Consider the following 25,165-nt stretch of genomic DNA (forward strand, 5'->3'; position numbering starts at 1 on the left):
GGCTACAATGATGAAAAGCCCTTAATGTCTTTACTTTAAGTTTATACAGGCGTTCGCACACTGACAAAAAAATTTCCCAAGAGGATTACCAAGAAAACCATATTATTAGTGTAACGGTTGATGATAACAAATTCATTTAGAAGCTTGTGAAAGTCTACAGCCATATATACTAAAGCTACAGTCATATCGTGTTTTCGAGGCTGAATTCAGCAATGCTTTGTCTAGTTAAGTGTTAAATAATCGTCGGGTGAAACAAATAACATGATATCGCTTTTCCCCAAACAGAAATTTTTTAGTAACTACATCACTCACCTGACAAAGCCACCAATTTGTTTGCTGTAGTCAGGTGATGAAATTTCATTTGGCTGCTCCTAGTCGACCAATCACCTATTAACAACGAACAATGACGTGGTGAATTGAGACAGTGATGTCGTGTTATTTTCCTCACACTCACGACAAATTTTAACTTGACTCCACCCCACGTAGCATTACCGTGGCAAGAGACCAGCTTTGGACTTCAGTGTTAGTACTGCCTCGCTCAGAGCAACTAAAATTTATTTGAACTACTTAGAAGTGTATTCGCAGCTCAACTTTGAAACTTAAAAAGTCAACTTTGAAGAGTAAGTGTAAATCGAATTTCTTATTTAATTTTCTTATGTCATTTACTATTTATATTATTAGTAAGGCACGTGTGCCTTTATTCTGTCCTTCATTAACTTAATTGTTATTGAATAATTCTGTATTTTTAATTTTGATTTACAGTGCAGCCGGAAAAAAAAGTCGGAAGAAAACGGCCCGCTGATGCCGAATTGCAGAATGAAACCAGAGCCGTAAAACGAGTTTTCATGCAGACTGATGGTAAGTACAGGTTATTATAATATTTAATTAAGTTGATGTTCTAACTTTGATGAACAAAAGTCTTTTGCGTATTTTCAAGAGCCCCAAATTTCTAAATGTTTTATCATTGATTGGTATCTGAAGAATATGCTTCTAAATATTTAATAATTTGTTAGTGTCTAAAATTGAATTATTTAAACACAAAATTTATATCAGTGTTAAGAGATTTACACTTGAATAAATTATCAAGTTACGGTTATCAAGTCACTGTACAAATAAATACCTTTTAGTACCTTAGGCGTTTTTTTTCTTTGACATTTAGACGTTTAGTGCGCCCCCAATAGAAACTACTTCATTCATGTTCCTTCCTAATATAGCATTAGAGTTTCTCTCATAATAAAATCGTCTTTTTTTTCAAAACTTTTATTTACGAAACTAAGTAATCCCGTATCTTTTTTGGACTGCATGTAATTATTATACCACCTGTACGGACTTCACGTAGATTTCTATTAACTATATGATTAAAATATATAGATAAGCTGTTGGGGAATACTACGTTTGTGTACTACACTAATTATGATTTATTTTGAGAGCTCCTAGAGAACGTAGTACAGTAGTAAGTCAGTTTGATAAGAGAGTTTTTAAAAATTATTTCGAAAAAATTGAAATTAAGAATTTGGTGGTGTAACCTTTAAGACTGTGAACAAAACCCAAACAATATCAACTGTTTTAAAATCCATACATTTGTTTGGGGCTTCTCACGTAATCATTATTCATTTAGCTAGAGAAATAAAATCTAAAAAATTAAAACTGTGTAATTAATATGCAGTAATAAAATTTTTCAAGTGCTATTTCGTAAAACTGTGTAGCCCCATATCGTTAATTTTCTAGACTTTTTTATCGTGTTCTTATGAATATTTTAAAGAATTTTCTTTAATAATATAACTTTCTAAAGTTAATGAGGTCAATTATCTATATAGAAAATATAGAATTAAAAAAAGCTCCCATTGAACAATTTAATTATGATTGTAATTTACCTTTTAAATAGTGGTATCATTTCATTACTTCATAGACCAGTACAATTAAATGTTAGGAGGTTCATTCAGAACAAAAAGTCCTAACATTTTTCTTTTTTTCATCTCATCGTAATAGTGTTTTAAGTAATGTATATTATTTGAAACAAAAGAGCTGGAAGTAAAATTAGTTATGAACAATTCAGAGCCCGAAATCGGACTTTCTTTACTTTTCATTAAACATTCAAAAAATTATGGGTCCTACAAAAAAATGTTTTATCTAAAAGTTGTAGCCTACTTAGGTCTCTGAATTTTAAAAAATATAGGATACGCTACAACCAGTAAATAAGTTGCAAATTAAATAATTACACGAAATTCTGCAAAATTCTTGTTATTAAATATCTACTGTCGCAAGTTAGTTAGGATGACCAAACTTTACAAATGTTACTCTAAACATATAAAAATAGCATTTCAAAAATCAAACTCATCCGCCCAATACTTCATAAACAATTCAATCTGCAATTAAAAAAAGCAAAAAGTTGGATTGTTTATACAAGTTTTTTAGGCGATCTCTAATGACCGTCATTAAATTTACTCACTCAAATGATCATATATTTTGATAATCAGAAAAAGTTATGTTTTTTTAAAAATAACCGTTTATTTCACTATAAATACGGTTTTAGGCTTTATTAATAACGAAATAATTTATTTAAATATTTGAGTATTGATTAAAATTGTATTGCATAGCTAGAACTTTTCCGCAAATTTAATAAGAAAGTGCCCTACAAACAATACAAATAAAGTTATGGTTTACAAAAAAAATCACTGTGGCTTTTTATACTGACATTTAGACGTGGAACTTTACCATAGTAAGGTCGAAATGTTATACTTTTCAATAATGACACTTAAAACACTGTACGACTTTCTATTTTGTTGTTGCAATGAAATTAAGTACAACGTTACTCCGTACCATGCTAGATGACGCAATAATCCATTATTTATTTCCATCTTATTTAGTTAATAGGACAGTTATTTTTTCTCTGATTATTTTTCTCCATCGTAATTAGTTTTTTTTTTTCATACACATCGTGTAATAATTGTTGATTTTTTACTATGGACGAGTTAACTTAACCATATTGATTCCATTGAATTATCCCAATTACTTTTAATCTCTAACGTGATATGTCTTGCTAAGGAGGTTCAAAAAATAATATATACTGTTTCTAGCGTAACCTTTACACTATGAAAAACATAATTGGCAACAGAGAATAAGTTCTTTGTTTTGTCATCAGCAACAGTTTTTCTTGAAATTAAATTGAAGTTTACGATTTTTTGTTCCATGCTAGTTTTGTCTTTGTTCTTGTGGTTGCCATAGTGTCACTTACTGTGACTACGGTTTACCATATCAAATCGTTTGTTTATGTGATATGAATTTGTTTACTCGAGGAAAAATAATTCAAGGTATTGTTAATTCTAACTGTCCAATGGCACGCTACGTTTACACCGTAGAGCCGAACACTGTTTTCCTTATTGTCAGATGTCACGGTAACTTTACACCATACCCACTAACGAGGAGATCTACAGCGTTTAGGATAAATAAAAAACAAGTGGCTATATTTATGCAAAACACTGTGTCTTGCATGTAAAGCATGACGAATCCTTAAGGTGCCAAAGCAAAAAAATTCATTTTAATAACAAAATTCTATTGAGTATTACTTTATTATCATATCCAACTGAGTATTAGTATCAAAATACTAACTTAAAATTCAAACTAAAAAATGTTTTTACAGCCATTTTAGAAGTTTTTTGATATTAAGTATCTTTATAATAATATTATAAGTGAAATTGTTCAGAACAAAAAATTGTATTTCAAGAAGATCTACAATTTTCATATTTTATACTTGGTCTAAAAATGTGCTGTTGGAAAGTTACATGGTGTAGAATGTTTTTTTAACTCTTTTAAAACGATGTCCATCGATTCACTCGATAATACGGCACTTAAGAAAAAACTGACTGCAAAAAAAAGATTTATTTTTATGAGTCCTACAACTTTTGTACTTGACATTTTGTTGTAGAATTTGAATTTATTCTGTAAAAGGGCGAAAACGTTATTTTTCTTGTTTTGATGTATATTTTATTGTATAAAGTATCCACACTGCAATTTGCAGCAAAGTGCATGATACAAGAAAGTTGTATCACAACGAAATCTACATCTTCATGTTTGAACGCAAACGTGTAAAAAGAATGTGAAAAAAGTTATCGCCAAAAGACTGTTCTTTTGTCTCAGAGCTCTGCACTAAAAATTCTTTAAAAGTTTTCTTTTAATGAAACTCATCTAAACCTAAACCATTAGCTTAGACATTCAAATCAAAGTAACGAATAAGATTTCAACTAATTTAGATCACAATTACTTGAGTTAACCAAAAAACTCGATGATGCTCACACATCCTTCCACACAAAGACTATGTGACCAAATCAGGTCACCCGAATACTAAGTTAAAAATTTTTTTTATACTAAAAATAGACAATTTTTAAGTGGTTACACTATTTGCTTTAAAAAAATTACAAGGCACTCCCATAGATTGGTAGTGCAAACATCAAACATACGTAAAACATTGAGTATGTTGGATGCAAAAGGGAGTACTTGGTAAAGGGGGCTAAGCTGCGCTGGCAGGGGGCTCTTCTTCCTCACCCCTTTGAATGATACTCCTGAGCTTCCTTAACCTACTAGAACAGTTTTTGTGTGCAGCGCTAGGATGACTTAGAATAAATGTGGCTCCGGAGGTGTTTTTGGCTTACGTCTCGGTAAAACTGCGCGTTTGACTTACGCAATTACGCACCTAATCCTAAGGGCCTCAGACGATTGTTTGATGTTCATAGCCCTTTTGCTGTTGATAAATAATTATTTTGTGAGACGATTTTTGCTATTTAAATATAACAGAAGATGATAAATATATATTTATATTTATTTATTTATATTCATACCAGATAAGGTATTTCTTTACCAAGTGAATGATGAAAATGAATCATAATTTCCTGATTTAACATAGAGATATGAGAATATCTCTACCTAATATCTAATATCTGTATGCGTTTTAACGATAATTAAGTATTAAATCTGTACCTATAAATTTGAATTTTCAACTATAATAATTTATAAAACAAATTTTATAAGCACTTAATCAAAATATTAAAGAAATTAAAAGAACAAAATACTGTAATAATTTATAGGACTTTTCCTAAATTAAGTTCAGAATGAGAGAAAATGAAAATAAATAAGTTCTTTCAACAGAAAAAGAAATAAAAAGTTTCTCGAAACTTAAAAAAATAATTAAATGAAACGTGGAAATTTTAAAAATGAATTAAATAATAATGGTATCAGTGGTGGTAAACAAAACATTTATTATTTCATTATTTATTATTTATTATTTCACACAAGTTTGGAGTTAAATATAAAAGTTGAAAGAATTTATAAGGGGATTTAATACTTAGAAGACAATTAATACAATATGCAGGAAAAATTTACTCTACATGTTTACTTCTTAGTTTTATACGGTTAGCAGTACGTTTTACCCAAGGGCAGAATTAATTATATATACTCAATATTCACACCGCCCATGTAAGAAAAAATCTTATTCACGATATTTGTTTTGCACACAGCATAAAAAGTACTTTTCATATAAATTATTATTATATAAAGGCTTAACTATATTTTATTAACGTGTTAATAAATATCGTTTACATTAAATTATGTAATGTTCAATGGCATTACGTTAGAAAAACGTAAAATGTCCTACAAAAAGCCTGTTTATGTGGCTTATGTACACAACCGACGATATGTACGTAACTAACGTTTGTATAAAATTGTATCGCATGATTCTATACTGACCCGTACAGTACATTATGATCGTTTGATTCTATTCTATAAGGTTTTAAAAAGAAACGAGGACAACAATTTTTCAGAACTAGTATTCAGTACTTCCAAATTTCAAATCAACTTTTTAGTTTTATTAGTATCAGAACAACTGTGACTTATCATTTATCGCATATAGTGAAGTTTATTTTGCTGTAGTAATCGCTACAAAGTTTTTGATTTGCTCACAAACTTTAATCCTACAGTTTTATCTTAATACTTTTTTTAAAGTCCTTTTACTTTAGAAAATAAAATTTAAAAAATTTTTAAACCAAAGTACAAGATCAAGAAATTCCCAGAAAAGTACTGTCACGTACCATATGCTGGGCATATCATAGTGATTAACCCTAGTAACAACAAGCCAACGATAGTAAAGAATACCAATAGGGGGAACGAGCTTATGTAAGGCCCTGCGAGACACGAATCGGAGCACTCGAGCGTCTTTTAGGCAAGAGATCGAACGATAAGTAGAAAACACCGCGCGAAACACACACGCCTCTGCCTTCAAGAAGCTAATAAATAATTGACCAACGAGTTGAGTTCTTTTCGTGACGCATTTCCTTACCAGCTTCTTTATCCTACGTAACAGTACCGTGAAATCATAATTGTGTAAATTTGGAGAAGTTGCAAATCAAGCTAGATTAATATTTAATACTCTTCTTCTGATTTTTTTTTAAGTTAAGTCCATGACCCTATATTTTTAAGAATTTAATAGATTCTTTGTAAAAAGATACACAAGAACCATTTTTAATTTTTGAGATTAATCAAAGATTTTCGCAGATATAGTTGATTTTGTGACCACTGTCCATAAAAGTAGATGTTAAATTGGTGAATTTTTAGAAGTGATTTGCGAAAAAATTAAGTTGTTAACCCCAGTATTTTCTTATCGCAAATGAATTTGGTATACTATATTGATATAATTTCAGAATTTCGGAGGTTTTGATCAACCTGATAAATCGCCCAAGCCACCTTAATTTAGTTAGGTTCAACAAAGAAAAAAAATAACCAAAAAATCGTAACTTTTTCTTGGCATGACAGTGGTTAAGTTTTGTATCATGTCGTCATGACAAACGTGTCTCTGCAAATGTTACACACGTCTCTAAGTTATTCAATAAATAAATGATCGTCTAATTTACTGCACAATAAATATGTTTCTCGTGTGATGTTCCTAATTTTCAAAATTACATGACATCTGACTGTTTACAATACTTGGGCATAATTTCTTGACTGACAGTAGAACATGGCTTTTTTCATCAGTTGCAATCATTAGAAATGACTGAACAAGTATGAATTATACTATTTGACGTGCAATATGCAATATAAAGATGAATTCTAAATAATTATATTGGAAAATATAACTCAATAATAAAAAAAAATTTTGTATTTACTTTTTTTGCATAAAAAACGTGTGGGTGGTCAAATTTTTGGTAAATATATATACATGACTTAAAAAGTAACTTTGTTTTATACACATTTTTTACAATGATGAAAAATACACTGAATTTCTACTAAATTTGAATGGAGAAACGGTATGACAAAATCTTTTTGATCATTTGGCAGCTCGTAAACTAATTAATGTATCATTTTTAATTTTCAGGGCTGCCATAAGACAAGACAATACGATATTTTGAACATTTCATTATCGTTATCGACAAATACTCACAAATCAAGTCTTGCCTTGTTCTCGAGTTTTTCTTGTGCATGTGATCTTGATATTGTCTTTTCTTGTAAAAGATCTTGTTCAAAAAATCTTGATCTTGTCTTAAAATATCCATACTTTTAATATTTTATAAATTAAAATTATAATAGATCAAAAAAGTATGCTACAGTAAGATAAATAAAAGGTATCGGTAAATAAATGGATAAGGAATGTAGTTCTTACATAAATTCAAATATATATTTATTTTTATAAATATCTTAGATCTGACATATATATTGAAACATCGATTCTTATGAATGTAGTAACATCTTATGTTTAGATGACTGGATTAATTGTGACATTAAATTAAATATTATTACACCTAATAATTTATTAAAATTTTTAAAGTAACGACAAAAAATATTTTTATATTGGAGAAATTTTAGTTTTGCTATTAGTTTCCTACAACGGTACTTTGCTAATTTTTTGTTTAAATTCGCTTTTCATCCAGGAGATACACCGTATGACTCGAATAGAAACATAGCTTAAAGAACATCGTTTCACTGTGACAAGATCAGAGGCTGCATAAAACAGCCACTCAACTGGAACTGAACTTGGCATGATGGCAAGAATATCTCTGGCCATCTTTGATAAAATAGGAATTCACTCTCGTTTCACTTCTTTTCACGTCTTTTCACTATTGTAACATAGGATTTTTCGCGGGAACCCTGAGCCTATCACAGTAGTTATTAATTTTGATTTTCCAATTTCACTGTTATCTATTTTAACTGAGTACACTGACCTTAAATCTAAGTAGTTATTTTTCGGTTCGTTTGTTGCAGTATAATTTTGAATAAAATTTTTCGTATACACATTATAATAGTATTTTTTGTAAATGGTTTCAGATTTTTGTAAAGCTCCTTTTTTTAACTTCTTACTCCACGCAGTTTCATCGAAACCCTTATACTTATGACACGTTTCCAAAATTAAACAAACAATATACATCCAGTTACATTTGCGATAATGCTTAGCTTACTTATCCAAACCAGATTGGAAATTATCGCAGTTGCCTGCTGAAAGTATTATAAATAAGATACTAAGTTCTGTAAAAAATCTCAATCAGAATTGCTTAAGTGATACTCTTGAAATTCTACAACATTCATAAGAATCATATTTATAGCTAATTTTAGGTGTAGCGCAGTTTCGATGAGATCGCTTGTGCTTTTCTATGTACACGGAAGATTGTTGTTACCAGAAAAACAGGTTCTATATGTTAGTACAAGTATTTTTGATACTCTGTACAAGAAAAATGTGTAGTGGTACAGGTATATTCGGTACGGTAGTATACTTTAAAGTACCTTATTGAGTATAGCTAAACCTAATGCTTAGTACGTCAAAATCCGATACGTGGTACGGGTTTTTCCTATACCAGAACAGAAAGTTAGTCGGCCAGTGGGAGCATTCAGAATGTCAGTATATATATATGTATATATATATATATATATATATATATATATATATATATATATATATATATATATATACATACGTAGCTGTAAAAGTTCAAGGGGTTAGGATTTCAGTATATGCACCACAACACAATATAAAGTTCAATACATTGATACGAATCTAACAAGATATAATGATAAGTGCAGTAGGCACGTGTAGTCACTTTTCTGTTGCGTATAATAATTGGTTTTCACTCGCAAAGAACAATTTACATATTAAGCCAAAATAACAATGACAATCCCATACATGTATGCAAGTCTGCATGTATATATATATATATATACATACATATCTCCACTATATATAAGCGCACGTACTATGCGCGGTACAGTAGAAAGCCATGCGCGGTACAGTAGAAAGCCATGCGCAGTATACAAATTTAATAGACTATCCATGGTACAGAAAAACCCTGTACCAAAACTATTGAAAAACTTGTACTAGTATAGTTATAAAACCGACTAGTCACAGGTTTTTCGATGATCCAGATAAGTATGTAAAAATGTGAGACTGGTTGCAGAAATCTCAAGACCTGTACGTTATTTTTCTATGCTCATCACTTTTGGTATAGCTTATTCTGGTAACAACAATCTTCCGTGTAGATCTAACGTCTAAAGTCGGTTTAACGTATTTTATGTTTAAATCTCTGCATAAATTTTTTAATTGCATGTTCAAGGTTTTATTTCGACAAATTTTTTTGATCAAAATCTTAATTTACAAATAATATTTTTGGAATTTTTTTTTACATTTATGCTCTCTTCATCATTACTTAAATCATTAATATTCACATCAGACTCTTTCACTTCAAAATTGTTCAGTATAGTGATTTTAATGGACAATCTGGACAATAAAAAGCACTGCCTTTTATCATAAACGTTTTGCCAGACAGGTATATATCATTTCTCTTTAGTTTATTTGGAGAGTAAATTTTTTCGATTTTAATAATTTGTTTTTTTTTGTAAATCCAACGTTATCTAGTGGCTTGTTTGTGATAAAAAAAAAATTAAACATTTAAGCTGCTCGATTATTATGCCATCGGTGAATTTTTTGTGCTGCAATATTTAAAAAGCTTTTGAGTCTATAAAAATATTTTGTAAATGCTGTTATAAACTAATTCTTACTTGTGCCCATGGTCTATTTGCACTATTTATGTTATTTTTAAATTTTTCTAATTTATTTTCGAAGCAAAATGCTAAAATGTCCGATAACGGGCAATTTATGTATTCGACATCGTCAGCTATAGTAGCATCAAACTGGACATGTTAGAAGTTATAACTTCTTGCCCAAAAATTTTAGCGATGGGTTTAACAAAAATTTTTGAATATATTCTTACGTGATTTAAGTATTTGTCATACAATTCGTGACAGTTTAAGATTCTAGTTGAAACAAGTAATAATAAAAAAGTTTTATAAAGCTCGATTGGTAAGAGATCTTTTAACACAACCGATCCACAATACATAAAAAGAAAATCTGAATTCACACGCATTTCACGTTCCTCGTTAACCTGGAGAACACGTAGCTCTCTGAAATTCGCGAGGTACCTGGGGCTACCAATATTACAAAAGTGGCCAGATAATCTTAATATTATTTCACGATCTAGTTTGTTTTTTTCTCGAGTCCCAAGTTTCTAATAATTTTTTCGTGACTCCAATACGACAGAGATACATGAAGTCCAAGACAAAATGGTAAATCATGTCGACTAGAGAAATTGTTTCCAATGGAGAAATACCTATATAATTTTAACGGTCCTGTTTGTCATGAAATTATTTATCTGTCCTAAGGGGTTTTTCTAAATAAGGAATTATAACTTTTTTTTTGTAGTAAATACCTCTTTCAATGCAGTGCTCACAACTCGAACAATCACAATGGTTTTTAATACATTTAATTAAAGATCTAGCCAGACGGTAACAGACGAAACACATGATGACAACTTAAAAATGCTTTATTTATCTCATTTCAGTTAGTAAGTTTATCGCATAACATTTCCGTGAATTTTGAAAAATATGATATAATTGACTTAGGTTTTCCGAAATTTTATTGTACAGCTATGAGGCTCTTTTACCGTCAAGCTTGAATCAGATGGCGCCAGGGCACGTCGCGGCTGTCATGGCCGTCTCACTCACACAACATTACTTTTCAGTATTGTATGTACGTAGGAAAATAAAGTGTAGTGGTAAAGCGTAATATTTGAAATTTTGAAATGAATAAGGAAGACAAGAAAGAATATTATGGGAGCTTAAAAGTTTCAGAATTGAAAAAGATTTTAAAAGGGAAAGGAGCAAGAGTCAGTGAAAGAAAAGCAGAACTCGTGGACAGGTGAGCCATGACTTGGGAGCGGCAAAAATGTTGGTCTCCCAATTGCTTCGAGCCACTTTTTTTTCATCACACTATCAGAAGGAAATTTAAATTTCACTTACTTATCGCAGGATATTACACTGCACTTCATTTTTCCTACTATCTTTAAACGTAAATGCAAACAAAAATTGTCTGCAAACAACAGCAATCATTTACAAAGGTTATGTCTTCTGCTTTGCTCATTACACAGATAGGCTCACGAACACAATACACAACTGTAAATTTGATGGTGTGTAAGTATGACAGCCGCGACGTGCCCTAGCGCCATCTGATTCAAGCTTGACGGTAAAAGAGCCTCATAGGGAATGGATACTCTGCATACAATATTCTTTCAGAATTCTTTTGAACTGGATTTGAATAATGGCAATCCATCCATATTAAATTGTATTTTTACCACTTTGTTCAGATGTAACTGAGGTTGGATGATTTTTTTTAGTTGATTTGTCATTCCATAGTATGCCATTTGTGACATATCATTTTTGTTTGACATATCAAATTTGAAAATTTCTATTTTGCTTTGCTTCTTTTTTCTTAAGCAAGGTCTTATGCGAAAGAGGTAGTAAAGGTAAAAGCTATTTAATTCGCTTAATAAAAGTCTATCTGAGTGGGTGGAGGATTGTATTTCAATGCTTAATTCCTTAGAACTTTTGCAATCTTACAATCCGAATTTTGTGAAAGGTTTACTTGATTATGATTATTTAGTCCTTCTTTAGAATTATTCTCAATTTTTGACAGCATTATCATTTGGTTCTTTTAGAAAAATATCTTTTTTCTTTTTGCTCTGCACCATTTACTATGTTGTATTTCATTCTTCGCATCGATAATATTATTTCTGATTATTTTATTCAAAATTGTACGGTGGTCATTCTCACGTAACTTTTGACTTTTTCTACGATATTTAATCCTTAATGAATTTACTGCAGCTCTATTTTGGCAAGTTATCAATGATAGCAAGCAAAAAAAAAAATCACAAAACAGGCCAACGTTTACTTCTGAAGTACAAGCGTAGCAGACAGATTTTTATTCATAGTTAGATCCGGGACGGATCCAAACCTCCGCTCAAAACATATCCGGGACAGATCAAAAATTCGGATCTGTTCTGGATCTTATCGTCAGTATCCCTTATGTTTTTTCTATTTGGGTGTACATAAAACTAATGCTAACGTCTAGAAACAGTCAATGGTTTTATATTATTACTTATAAAAATATTTTAATGATTATTGTAATAAACAAAACGAAATTCTTTTAGTAATGCTCGAAAAAAATTTAGAAAATCGTATTCTTGAAATAGTGGTGTACTATCGGGTCTTTGACTTCTAATTTAAACTCATTTTTCTTCAATTCACTGAAATCTACTGAAACATCCTTTTTTGTAAACAGCTGTCATCGTTTTGCCCGATTGAGCACCCCGATCAGTGTAAATGTAGGGTACAGTTATATAACTTGTAAACAAAATAGCGAACTCTAAAAAACAATATTCAGTTTAGCATCTCTTTCTTCGTTATGTAACAATGGTTTTCGTCATTTTACTGTCTCCTGCTTTAATGTGAGAACACATATCAAATTAATTTTAATCCCTAACCGTCTCTTATGGAAGATTTACTTATTTTATCTTAAGAAAAAGTCAAGGTACTTCAGAAGATATTTCTATTTAACATTATGGCTTACAATTTTTATTGTTCTTAAACTAATTATTTCAAAGCGTGAAAGTGACAATATCTACTGAAAATAAGCTATAGTCTCAAAGTAAATAATACATTATTTATCAAGTTGTACATGAAGAATACCTTGCATATTGTAACAAATGTCTGGATACCAAAAAATCCTAGAGAAAATTAGTCAAAAAGTGAAAAGTGGTATAATTTAGATCATTAATTGTCAAGATTTCGTGTACATTGTCTAGCCATTTGCAGACAATCGAAAATTTATTAGATGTAGTAGTAGGTACATACACAACACGGTGATGGTTGCTCGTAGCTGTTATCGATACTACGTAGAAGTGACATATCTGCTGTAGCATAAAATTAAGATAGAAAAGTTTAACTAATGTTGACGTTTAAAATAAAAACAAAAACTTAAATAAATTTGATATGCTCTGCAGATTCTGTGCTCAGGCTGTACCTCACGCTGCACAAACGTAGGGATTGGCACTGAACAACCACATCCTAAAAAAGTAAAAGAGAAATGTCCGCAGCGTACTTTTTCTAACGTTTCCAGACGGTAGGGCCATCCTATATACGGCTTCTTATAAAACTGTATGGATTGTGAAAGGACTCCATATTTTTAAAGATCAATTACAAATCATAGTTTTTGTTAATAATCAGCACTATCGTATTCTACACCCTGTATATAATTTTATTGATAAAAATTTCTGTCATACTTTCGATCTAAACACAAAGAAATTTAAAAATATTTTTCCGCCCTCGGGTGGTTTTGGAAGGCTGGTACTTCCTCGGGCAAAAAAGCAGTTTTCCGGAACTCGTTCGAAAATTCTCCTTTACGAACCTCGTTACGTCCCTCGCCTTCGGCTCGGGCCGCAAACCTCTCGGTTCGCAAACAGAGACTTTTCAAACTCGTAGGAAAACTACTATTTCTGCACACCCCCGCCGAAAGTGCTTCATGCCTGACCTGCTTCAAAACAGATAATCAGCTCTTTTGGTGGGGGTTGACAGAAAAATAGTATACGCACCACGTTCGGAGGTTAAGAAATAACCTAGATTTTTCTATCCATACATACACATATCAAATGTACTAGCTAAAAATTACAAAAAAACTCACCTTATTGTGTGCTCTATTATTCTGTCGCACACGGGATTCTACCCAGACCCAAGACTAGTTTACGTTTTATTGGTTTTATCAATATCTAATCAAAAGTTTTCGTGCACTATGACTTATAATATACATAATACATGATATCTTAAATGACGAAGTGAAAATACCTTATTGGGTGTAAATACCTGATTTCAATTGTAATACAATACTTACATATCAGTGTGCCTGTTACAACATATTACACTTAAGTTCTTTATCCTACATATGCTGCGATCACTTTGGCTAGTTATATAAAAATAAAAATAGTACCAACCACAAGATAAATTGTTAGTGACTGTACAGGATGGTGCCCGGGAGGCAATGCTCCTGCACTGTTGTTGCGCCGGATCGCGTGGACGAACGGGAGTTGACGAGAACATTTGGGAGTTGTAGTGTACGCGGGTAAATAAAAAGGCAACTTCCTTTTATTGAATCAGCTTTAATTTTCGTTCGGAACTTAACACTCGCGTACATAGACTTTCTTACATAGGAGGGAGAAGAGACGCAGTGCAGCGTGACTGGCTCTTACTCCCTTTTGTGAGGCAGAGCAGTTGCAGACTGACTTGGCGGAGCGATGTTAAGCCGGGGAGAGCACGGAGCTCAGTCATACCCCCCAACACTGGTCATACCGTCTCTTTCTAGTGCGGCGCATGCGCTTTTCACTCAGAGCACACGCGTGGAGCACTCGGCTGAAAACACTTTTGCCACACATACACGCACACAAATGACATCAAGCATTTGATGTCATACATACTCCCCAAGTTGATGTACAGAAAGTAGATTGAATGAACATCAAGAAAAATATGAAAATTAGATCCTTCAACAGGTATAAAAACTAGCTCAGAGACAATATCAATCAAAACAATGGCAAACAATAGAAAAGATAACTGTGGAGCGCTTTCCACTTACAATAAATTAAATTATTGGTACAATTTTGTATAAAGGTATTTTTTCTTAATTTCTTTAAATTGGTACAATGAGTGTTACCAGAAACGAAGCAAAAGGGAAAATTATAAATTATAAAGCGAAAAAATGTGCTATTTTTTGAATTAATTCTAAGTGTTATTATATTTATAAACTATACAATAAGAGAGGCGGTGAGGTTGGACTGCGAAAATAGTTATACCATCTCTCAAATAATTACTTAATTACTTAACGTGTGCCCGTTGATTTGATCTCGGAAACGGTACGTAGCAAAATTAACTTATGAATTGGTCTGGTTAAGATAGTACTTTGAGTTTTAACCTTTACGACTCGCACCAGCGCCTTTGGGTCTTCAAAAGCATCTTCGACTCTCCCGAGAGGCCACTTGCCAGGAGGAGTGTTCTCGTTTTTAATTAATACTAGGTCCCCTACCTGTAACGACCGTTGGGGAGAGACCCATTTTTCACGAGTTTGGAGAGAGCTAAGATACTCTGCTGACCATCTGCGCCAAAAACATTGTAAGGCTCAGGACAGTAGCTTCCACCGTTGTAAAGGTGAGATTTTCTCGGAAGTTAAGTCAGGCTCTGGTGTCGAGTAAGAAGATTTGAACATTAAAAAGTAAGAAGGAGTTAGTGGACTTAAATCGGAGGGATCGTCTGTCAAGGGTGCCAAGGGCCTCGAGTTAAGGCATGACTCGATCCTACATAACAACGTGGAAAATTTGACGAAGGTAAGGACTTGGTTTCCGATGACTTTCTTAAGGTGGAATTTCGTCGATTTGACTGCAGCCTCCCATAAACTACCAAAATGGGGGGCTGAAGGGGGGTTGAAGTGCCATTGCGTTCCAAGGGTGCAGAGAGCATCGGCAAAAGAGACGTTTTTATGACGATCCATCAACATTTTGCTCATCTCTCGATTAGCCCCCACAAAGTTAGTGCCTCGATCACTATAGAGATCGGAGCACTGGCCACGACGAGACGTGAAACGTAGGAAGGCCGCTATGAAAGAGTTGGCAGTGTAGTCCTCGACGACCTCCAGATGTACAGCTCTCGTGACCATACAAATAAAGACCGCAACGTAGCCCTTAAGGGTGCCTCTCCCGCGGTGCTTTGCTAAACAAACAGGGAAAAGACCGGCGTAATCCACACCAGTTCTTAGAAATGCTGGTGAGGGAGTTACTCTTGTAGCTGGCAGATCTGCCATCAACTGCGTTTGTGGCTGTGCAGCATACCGGTGACAGGTCAAGCAGTGAGACAGCACAGAACTTACAATCTGACGACCATTTAGTACTCAGTACTTTCGACAAAGAGCGGTCAAAGTTATTTGGGTTCCACCATGAAGAGTAAGAAGATGATAGCGTTTAACATTTAACAGGGTGAGAGAATCTCTACCAAACAAGATTAGTGGGTGTTTTGCGTTAGAGTCGAGCAAAGCGTTACTTAGCCTACCTCCAACTCGTAACAATCCATCAGAGAGAAAAGGAGCGAGCTTACGCAAACGGCTCGAGGCAGGAAGATGCTTCTATTGACTAATGGGCAGATTAGCGTTGCGTTTCAAGACGGCAATGTCATGAGCAAAATGACGCTGTTGATGATCAAAGATCAAAAGCAGAGACGCCGATTCTAACTCAATGGTAGTCAAGCTGGAATAAATGCATCGAGCAAAAGCTTTACGTTTGATGAAACTCAGGTCAGTGGACTGTATAGATGTAGTTAAGGATGACTGCCTTAGTCTACCAAGACATCAATAAGCGAAACGCAGGACGTAAGCCGTGACCCGTGTTAACCTGAACCAATGAGAGCAACGGCTAAGGAGCGAGGTAACGAAGGAGTCAGGCTCCTTTTTCGAGAAACTTGCTACGAGGTTGAATGAGGGAGACGGCTCGATGACTTCAAGTTTCAGGTCAGGGTACTGGGGATCAGTCTCATGCAACACGTCTGGGCCATGAAACCACAACTGTTTGGCAATTAGCTGACTAGGGAGAATGCCTCTAGAAGCCAGATCAGCTGGGTTCTGTTTTGAGGAGATGTGATGCCATTTAACGCTCGGCATCAAGTGGTGGATGTCTGAACATCTGTTGGCTACGAAGACCGGCCACTTCGACGGCGGAGCGTTAAGCCAGTGGAGGACATTAAGAGAATCCGTCCACAGGTGGATGGGAACTCTATCACAAGGACAGCTATCAGTAAAGTGTCTTACGACTTTAGCCAGTAGATGTGCACCGCACAACTCAAGCCGAGGAATGCTCAGCACCTTAAAGGGGGCAACTCGGGTCTTGGCTATTTGAAGCGACACGTGAACAACATTTTCTACAACCACGCGGGTGTAGACGACAGCGGCGTAGGCTGACTTAGACGCATCAGCGAATCCATGGATCTCTAATCGGATACTAGGGGAATAAAAGTTCCAACGGGGAATCCTCACTTGATTGAGTTGAGGAATCTCACTCAACCACCTGACCCAAGGTTCAACAACTGAGTCTGGAAGGGGCGTGTTCCACGAAATTTTAAGCAACCACAGTGATTGTAGCAACATCTTTGGAACTATTATCACCAATGAGAACCAGCCCAAAGGATCGAAGAACCGGGCAATCTGGGCGAACAAGGTTCTCTTGGTCCAGAGATTAGGAAACTCATCAACCGTGAATTTGAAAGCAAATTCATCAGTCTGGGGGTCCCAAGACAATCCAAGGACTGAAATGGCTTCTGGATTTTCTTGCAAAGTCTTTGGCTGGTCGACTCGATGGTCAAGAGGGACGCTAGCCAAAGCCTACGGCGAGTTAGAGGACCATTTGCGAAGAGGAAATCCACCTAACCGTGCCAGTTCCATGAGTTCCTCACATTTTATTGAGGCCTCCTCCACTGAATGACCGCCTGACAAACAGTCATCTACATAAAATTCCTCGCGAAGAATCCTGGAAGCTCTAGGATGCGATTCAGCATGCTCAGAGGCAAGTTGGCGTAAGACACGAGTCTCGAACGGGGAACACGCGAGACCATAAGTGACGGTAGTAAGGAAGTAGGTTTTGATCGGAGAAGAGACGTCAGGTCTCCAAAGGATCGCTTGAAAAGTTTGATCGTCTGGATGAACTGGAATCTGCCGGAACATCTTTTCTACGTCGGTGGTAAAGACAAACTTATAAAACCGCCACCTGAGAATCAGCTCGAAAAGAGTTAACAGGAGATTTGGACCTGTGTGGAGTAAGGAGTTCAAAGACAGACCACCTCTGTTCCTAGCAGAGCCATTAAAGACAACTCGCAGCTTAGGAGTTGGCGTATTGGTCTTCAAAACTCCATGATGAGGAAGAAAACACTTCGCTAGGCTCGAATTCGATACTTCGCGCATGTGACCAAGAGCCAGGTACTCAGGCATAAAGGTCTTGTATGACTCGAACAGGTGAGGGTTATTCCTAAACCTTTTTTCTTGTTGGTGAAACATAGAGAGCGCCATGTTATAAGAGCTTTCCCGAAGGGAAAGAGCGTCAGCGACTTGACCTTTAAACGGAAGTCTGACCACAAATCAACCGTCCAAGGATCGCGAGTGCGTGTGAATAAAATGTTCCTCGCAATGAAGATCCTTTCCCTTGAGCTCTGGTATGAAGAGCTCAAACCAGACAACTTCAACTAACCAAAATCGTTGCACTATTTCACTTAGATCAAGGTCTTTAGAGATGTGCATTACGGTAACCTCTTCGGATCGGGCAGTGATCATGTGATTTTTCCGCTTCGCAGAAGGGACATTTTTCGGTGGATTGGGCACAGGTCCGGACAGTAGCCATCCAATGCTGGATGCGGAGGCTATAGGTTGATTTGCAGGGCCCCGTCGAATCGAGTTTTGAATAACATGAGCATGGACCGAGGCTCCAAGCAGAACGTCTATTTTATCTAGAGCGTATAGGTCAGGATCTGCAAGTTGGAGTCCTTGAATGTGAGGTAGTGTTAGTAAGCTCCTTGAAATTGGAGGCTTATAAGAAGAAATTTTCGGAACTACTAGGACCTCGGTATCACACTTAAAACTCGATTCGAAGTGAGGTTGGAAAGTTATGTAGGTTCTCTTCCGAACAGAGGTCGTAGAAGAATCACCTACACCAGTCAACGAAATACTAGCTGGGTGAGTTTTGAGACTCAACGTATCGCAAAGCGAGCGAGTTATTAAGGAACTTCAAAAGCCCTAATCAACCAAGGCTCTTACTAAAACTTTCTGACCATGGGGACCACGAACATAAATTCGAGCGGTAGCTAACAGAACTTTGGGTCCCGAGGGGAAACTAGGGCTAAGGCACAAGCTAGCGGTAGCGCAAAGGCTTTGGTCGGACTGAGACCCTTGATGCTTGTCAGAATCTCCCTCTTTACTATCTGTAGATTTGCCTGACAAGTTTGGACCTTTCGCGGGAGTAGACTTAACCTCTTCCTTGTGCAACATGGTGTGGTGCTTCCGATGGCAAACTGAACAGGAGAACTTACTTTTGCACTGCCTAACAAAATGTTGCCCAAGACAGTTGAGACAAAGTTGTCTATCGTTAATGATCTGCCTCCTTTCATCGAGCGATTTATTTCGAAAGGACTGACAAGAGTGCAAGCGATGGGACTTACCACAAAGAAAGCAGCTAGGAGATCCTGACTCATCAGGAGATGCAGTGCTCTGATGTACAAATGAAGATTTCTGTTTGGATTTCAAAGAGTCAGGTTGTTGGCCTGGGTTAGGCTTCCGTTTAGTCGACTCTAACGTCTCTAATGTAATGATTTGTGCAGCGATGAACTCACGCAAACGATCAAGAGTCGGAGGTTCATCACTACTACCTAGATGCTTCTGCCAATCTCTATTGGCAAAATTATGAAACCTACTAACGATGAGAGCGATGAGAACGTCTTCACTTCCGTTTTCTCCACCCAAAGTGACGAGAGAATCTAGGGGGCCTAACATTTCCTTAGCTAAGCGCTTCATTTCCGCACAGGAGTTGGATTTCATATTTGAGCAACTAAGAATCGTACCTGTGTATGTAGTAACCAAGCGTCGCTTATTGTCATAATACCTGACAAGAGCGTCCCAGGCCTGTGCGTAGTTTTCACCCGAGAGGGGAATATTTTTTATCAGGTCGGCTGCTTCTCCGGTCACATGGGTTCGCAGGTGCTGGTACTTAATAATTGTAGGGAGCTCGGTTTTTTGGTGAACCAAAGCCTTAAAAACGTTGCGAAAGCTTTCCCATGCCTCAAAATTGACTGAAAATGTAGGAATGTTAACAGAGGGTAACGAAGACAGACTATGTAGAGCTAAGGTGGAAGCTGAGCCGGGGTTCGCGGTCGGCGAGGTGGGAGAGTCGAACTTAGACACATAATCCTCGAAGTCACCTGCGACTGAGCAATAGGTCTCTTCAAATAAATCAATCAAGTTTTTCTTAATGTATTTATGTCCACTGTGGTCCCCATCAAGATTTAAAATTTGATCATGAATCATTAACATTTGATCATACGAATCCTTAACCACCTTACTCCGAGTCTTGCATTGACCCCGAGTCATTTTTGCTTCTCCTAACTTTCGGAAATTAGCGAAGGAATTTTTTATTTTGGTGTAGAGCGCTAGCTGCTGTGCGTAAAGGGTTTCTAAATCAGCCATCTCATAGGAAATTGAGTAAAAAACAGCGTTTCCGAGATTGAATCAGGAAGCACGAACAAACACGGGTGACGCGAACAAACGCAAATTAGTGCTCCACGTGATAGCGCTTCTCGTTACAATCAATACCGACAATACAGTACCACTAAAACAATCTTAGATTGTAACTCGCAAATAATAATCAGACCGCAAGTGTTAGAGCCAGTTGAATTTAATTCGATTAACAATAGCGAAGAATTTAATAGTACTTAATAGTTGATAAAATTTTAAGAACGCTAACACAAACGCAATTATGTAAATGAACCTCATTGACGATCAGCTGTTTAGTGAAGCTCGTTGAGTAGAAGCACGGAGCTCGGAAAGCTCGCGACGGCAGCGATCAGCATGCATACGGCCCGTGACAACAGCAAGCAGTAGTGAGCGACGTCGGCAGCAAGTAGTGGTGCGTAGCGTCGTCCCACGTAGCTGATCCGTAGCCTGCAAAGGAGCAGGAGCAAGCAGCAGTGGCAGCTCTTCAAAATGACGTGCGTGCACAGCGGCGTAGCAGCAATAACGCTGATGTGACACGTCGCCAAACGACGACGCTCTCAGGCAGGCTGGCCACCTGTAATCAAACAAAGATGGCCGCGGCAGCAGCGGCAGGCGCGGCTGTGACGATCACATGTGCGCCGGAAGCGCAAACGATGATGGCCGTTAGCGAGCTGGAGGCTCGCAAGGCTCGGCGCGCTTCGGCAGCCGACGATGTATGGCCAAGGGCGAGCGGGTAGCTCGGCAACCTCGGCGTGTGGCGACGGCCTGCAGCTCCGTGTATAGGGCGGGCGTGGCGACGACGACCACAGCACCACGTACGGGAGCACGCAGGAGAGCACAGCAGCAGCGGCGGGTGCGGCTGCGAGCACGTGTGCGCCGGAGGCGCAGACAAAGATGGCTGTCAACGAGCTGGAAGCTCGCACGGCTCGGCGCGCTTCGTCGCCGACGATGTATGGCCAAGGGCGAGCGGGTAGCTCGGCAACCTCGGCGTCTTGTTCACATCGCCCTGTCCCTATTCGGCTGGAAGGACCAATGTACAGGATGGTGCCCGGGAGGGTGGTGCTCCTGCACTGTTGTTGCGCCGGATCGCGTGGACGAACGGGAGTTGACGAGAACATTTGGGAGTTGTAGTGTACGCGGGTAAATAAAAAGGCAACTTCCTTTTATTGAATCAGCTTTAATTTTCGTTCGGAACTTAACGCTTGCGTACATAGACTTTCTTACATAGGAGGAAGAAGAGACGCAGTGCAGCGTGACTGGCTCTAACTCCCTTTTGTGAGGCAGAGCAGTTGCAAACTGACTTGGCGGAGCGATGTTAAGCCGGAGAGAGCACGGAGCTCAGTCATACCCCCCAACACTGGTCATACCGTCTCTTTCTAGCGCGGCGCATGCGCTTTTCACTCAGAGCACACGCGTGGAGCACTCGGCTGAAAACACTTTTGCTACACATACACGCACACAAATGACATCAAGCATTTGATGTCATACAGTGACTGATTAAATAATACGGAATTTTACAAATCTTTGTACTCAACTTGCTTCAAATTTTCAAATAATTCCTGTGTGCCTTAAAATTGTTAAATTATATGACGTTCTGTTGGAACTATTTATTCTACTTTTTAAGGTTTTCTTAGATAAAATAAACTTTAAGCATAACTCTACAGAACAATAAAAAAAAACGATATACGAAAAACTCGGATATTTGCAATATCGTTTGCCTAAGAAATTATAAAGAAATTCAAGCACATAGGTGTAATTCTACTTGATTTAATCCCGTAATTTTCACTCGGATTGAAAATAATTAACATAACTTAAAACAAGAATTTTTTAAAATTGTTGAGAATACAATCTATTTGAGGAAAAAAATAAAAAATGCATGTAGTGAGCCATGAATATTAAATTTTCATTCAGATTTTCTAACAAGGAATTTTATTTTACGATTCATTCAACGAATTTTATTGTACACATGAGAAGAAACGAAAAGTCTAGACAAACAAATACTTAAACATATTTACAAATTATGTGGTAAGAAATTATACTCACCCTATATTTGCAACTCAACAACGATAATCTCCCACGTTCTTCAAAATTGTAATTGTTTTTTGTATTTTTCACACTTACATTGATATAAGACAGTATTGTGCCTTAAAAGAGCTTACAATCAGTATAAAAAATTACGAGTAGATTACAGTTGCTCTTTAAAAAACTATGTTATAAGTTTATTGTCATCGTTCAACTGGCTCAATGACATAGCTTCGAAAGGTCTTTCGCAATTGTGTAAACTTCTGTATTCACTAGATAATTTATTTTTTAAACCTATTACCATACACATGTGCTACTTTTATTGCTTTATTATTCATTCAAGTATAAATAAATAACCCTTTGTTTATCTATTTCTCAACAGTGCCACCGAAAAAAAAAGTCACACTTAAACGAAAGTCTTCAGTACCGCAAGACAAGTCAGCCATACCCGTAAAACGGGCTAGGACTTGTAAAAAAAAGCAAGAAATATTGGAGATTGAGGGTACGTGAATTCTAGTTTTTTGCACATTTTGAACCATATCGCAGGATTTTTTTGTAGTTGCCATAATATCGTAGATACAGTTTTTCACACAATTTTCTAGATCGAACTAATGTAAAAAATTACAAGTTAATCAAACATTATAAGCCCATAAATCTGTCCCGTGAAATTAATGACGAATAAAAATCTAATACTCCCCAGATAATGATAATTCACATTTCGTAGATCCAGTAGCTAAAGAGATCCGCCGACAAGGGAGCACTTGTGGTGCGACACTTACATGCGGCCAAGGGGACACTGGCCAGCTGGGACTAGGAGAGGAAGTCCTAGAAAAAACAAGATTCACGGAAGTCTCGCAATTAACAGATGTAATTTCCATAGCTGGAGGAGGCATGCATAACATAATCCTCACCAAAGATGGTTGCGTTGCAACTTTTGGTTGTAACGACGAAGGGGCATTGGGGAGAGACACTACAGAGTGTGGAGAAGCTACCCCGGGATTTGTAGAGTTACCTGCGCGGGCTATACAAGTAACCGCGGGTGATTCTCATAGTGCCGCTCTCCTTGAAGATGGGAGGGTTTATTGTTGGGGAGCATTTCGGGTAAGAGAAAGCTTGTTAATTTATAATGAAAAAACTAAGAATTAATAATTTAGGTAGCAGTAATAAGCATTTTAATAAATTGTCACATGATTTCACTTTGTAGGATTCGCATGGAACATTAGGGCTGGTGACTAGAAAAAAAGAAGAGACTCCGATTAACATACTTCCAAAAAAAAAATTTCTGAAAATATCATCTGGTTCGGACCATCTTGTGCTACTCGATAACACTGGCACAGTGTTAACATTGGGATGTGCTGAGCAGGGCCAGCTCGGCAGAGTTTCCATTAGAAAAGTAGACCGCCACACAAGACGAGGAAAGGACCATCTCCTCACCCCAGAGAAAGTCCACTTTAACATAAAAAAGAATATCAGTATTAAAAACATCTGGGCTGGAAGCTTTTCCACATTCGTTGAAGCAGGGAATGGTGACCTGTACGTTTGTGGACTTAACAATTATAACCAGATCGGTATGTTAGTTTTTATAAGAAAATTTTTAAAATAAATGTTTGACCTGATTCGAATAACTTATTTTTCATTTAATTTTAGGTCTCAAAGGATGTGATAGAACCTTACACCCTAAGGTTTCGAACACATTCAGCAGACACAGATGGATGCAAATCAGCTCAGGTCAGCATCACACTGTTGCTGTGAACGATAAAGGACGAGTTTATACAATCGGGCGTAAGGAATACGGAAGATTAGGCCTTGGGAGCCTATGCGAGGATGCTCAGGAGCTGATGCCAGTGCCCAAGCTGGAAAACTTAAAGTGTATTGACGTGGCAGCTGGTACTGCACAGTCGTTTGCCGTCACAAATACTGGTAAGTCTAATTATAGTATGCGAAATAAAAATTAATGTCTACAATATACGATAACGAATTAATCTCGACAATTTTTTTCAGGAACACTCTATGCCTGGGGCATGGGCTCGGAAGGTCAGTTAGGAACTGGTAAAGAGGAAGATATATACGAGCCTGAACTAATTAATTCAAAACACGTCAAAGATGCATTCGTCCTCCAGGTATCTGGAGGAGGGCAGCACACGATTGTTTTAGTAAAAAAACCACATTCTTCGTTAGTATAATGGTATGCTGCCCTCCATCTGATACCTGAAGAAACTTGTTACAATAGAATATGTATAACAATGAATTTAAGTTTTCTGTTAGTAATAGTGTAAGATTTCAGTGATTAGTCACATCGAGGTGTTAAGTTATGATTTTATTATGTTTTATTGTTTCAAATATATCTGTGTAAGCTCAACTATTTTAAGCTTACTCTCTCACAACTATTTTGTCGTGTAGGGTTTTTCATGCGTAGTTTTTGTATCTTCATATTATTTGTCTGAGGTTATCCTTTCTAATATTAATTTTTTCTTAACATGTGTTTACTAAGCTTATGTTTTAAAA

General features: G+C 36.4%; 1 protein-coding gene across 1 annotated transcript; it reads left to right on the forward strand.

Moving 5' to 3' along the window:
• Window positions 1-496: 496 nt before the first annotated feature.
• LOC149373676 (regulator of chromosome condensation-like) lies at window positions 497-24,956 on the forward strand. Its single transcript, XM_089595949.1, has 7 exons — window positions 497-620; window positions 763-858; window positions 23,043-23,162; window positions 23,385-23,761; window positions 23,865-24,228; window positions 24,308-24,580; window positions 24,662-24,956. Coding segments are annotated over exons 1-7 (1,413 nt in total). The 5' UTR covers window positions 497-619; the 3' UTR covers window positions 24,844-24,956.
• The last annotated feature ends 209 nt before the right edge of the window (window positions 24,957-25,165 follow it).

The sequence above is a fragment of the Copidosoma floridanum genome, unplaced genomic scaffold, assembly GCF_036245765.1.
Source record: "Copidosoma floridanum isolate Cflo_tuat_1 unplaced genomic scaffold, Cflo_Japanese_pri ptg000029l, whole genome shotgun sequence".
In the NCBI taxonomy this organism is placed as follows: domain Eukaryota; kingdom Metazoa; phylum Arthropoda; class Insecta; order Hymenoptera; family Encyrtidae; genus Copidosoma; species Copidosoma floridanum.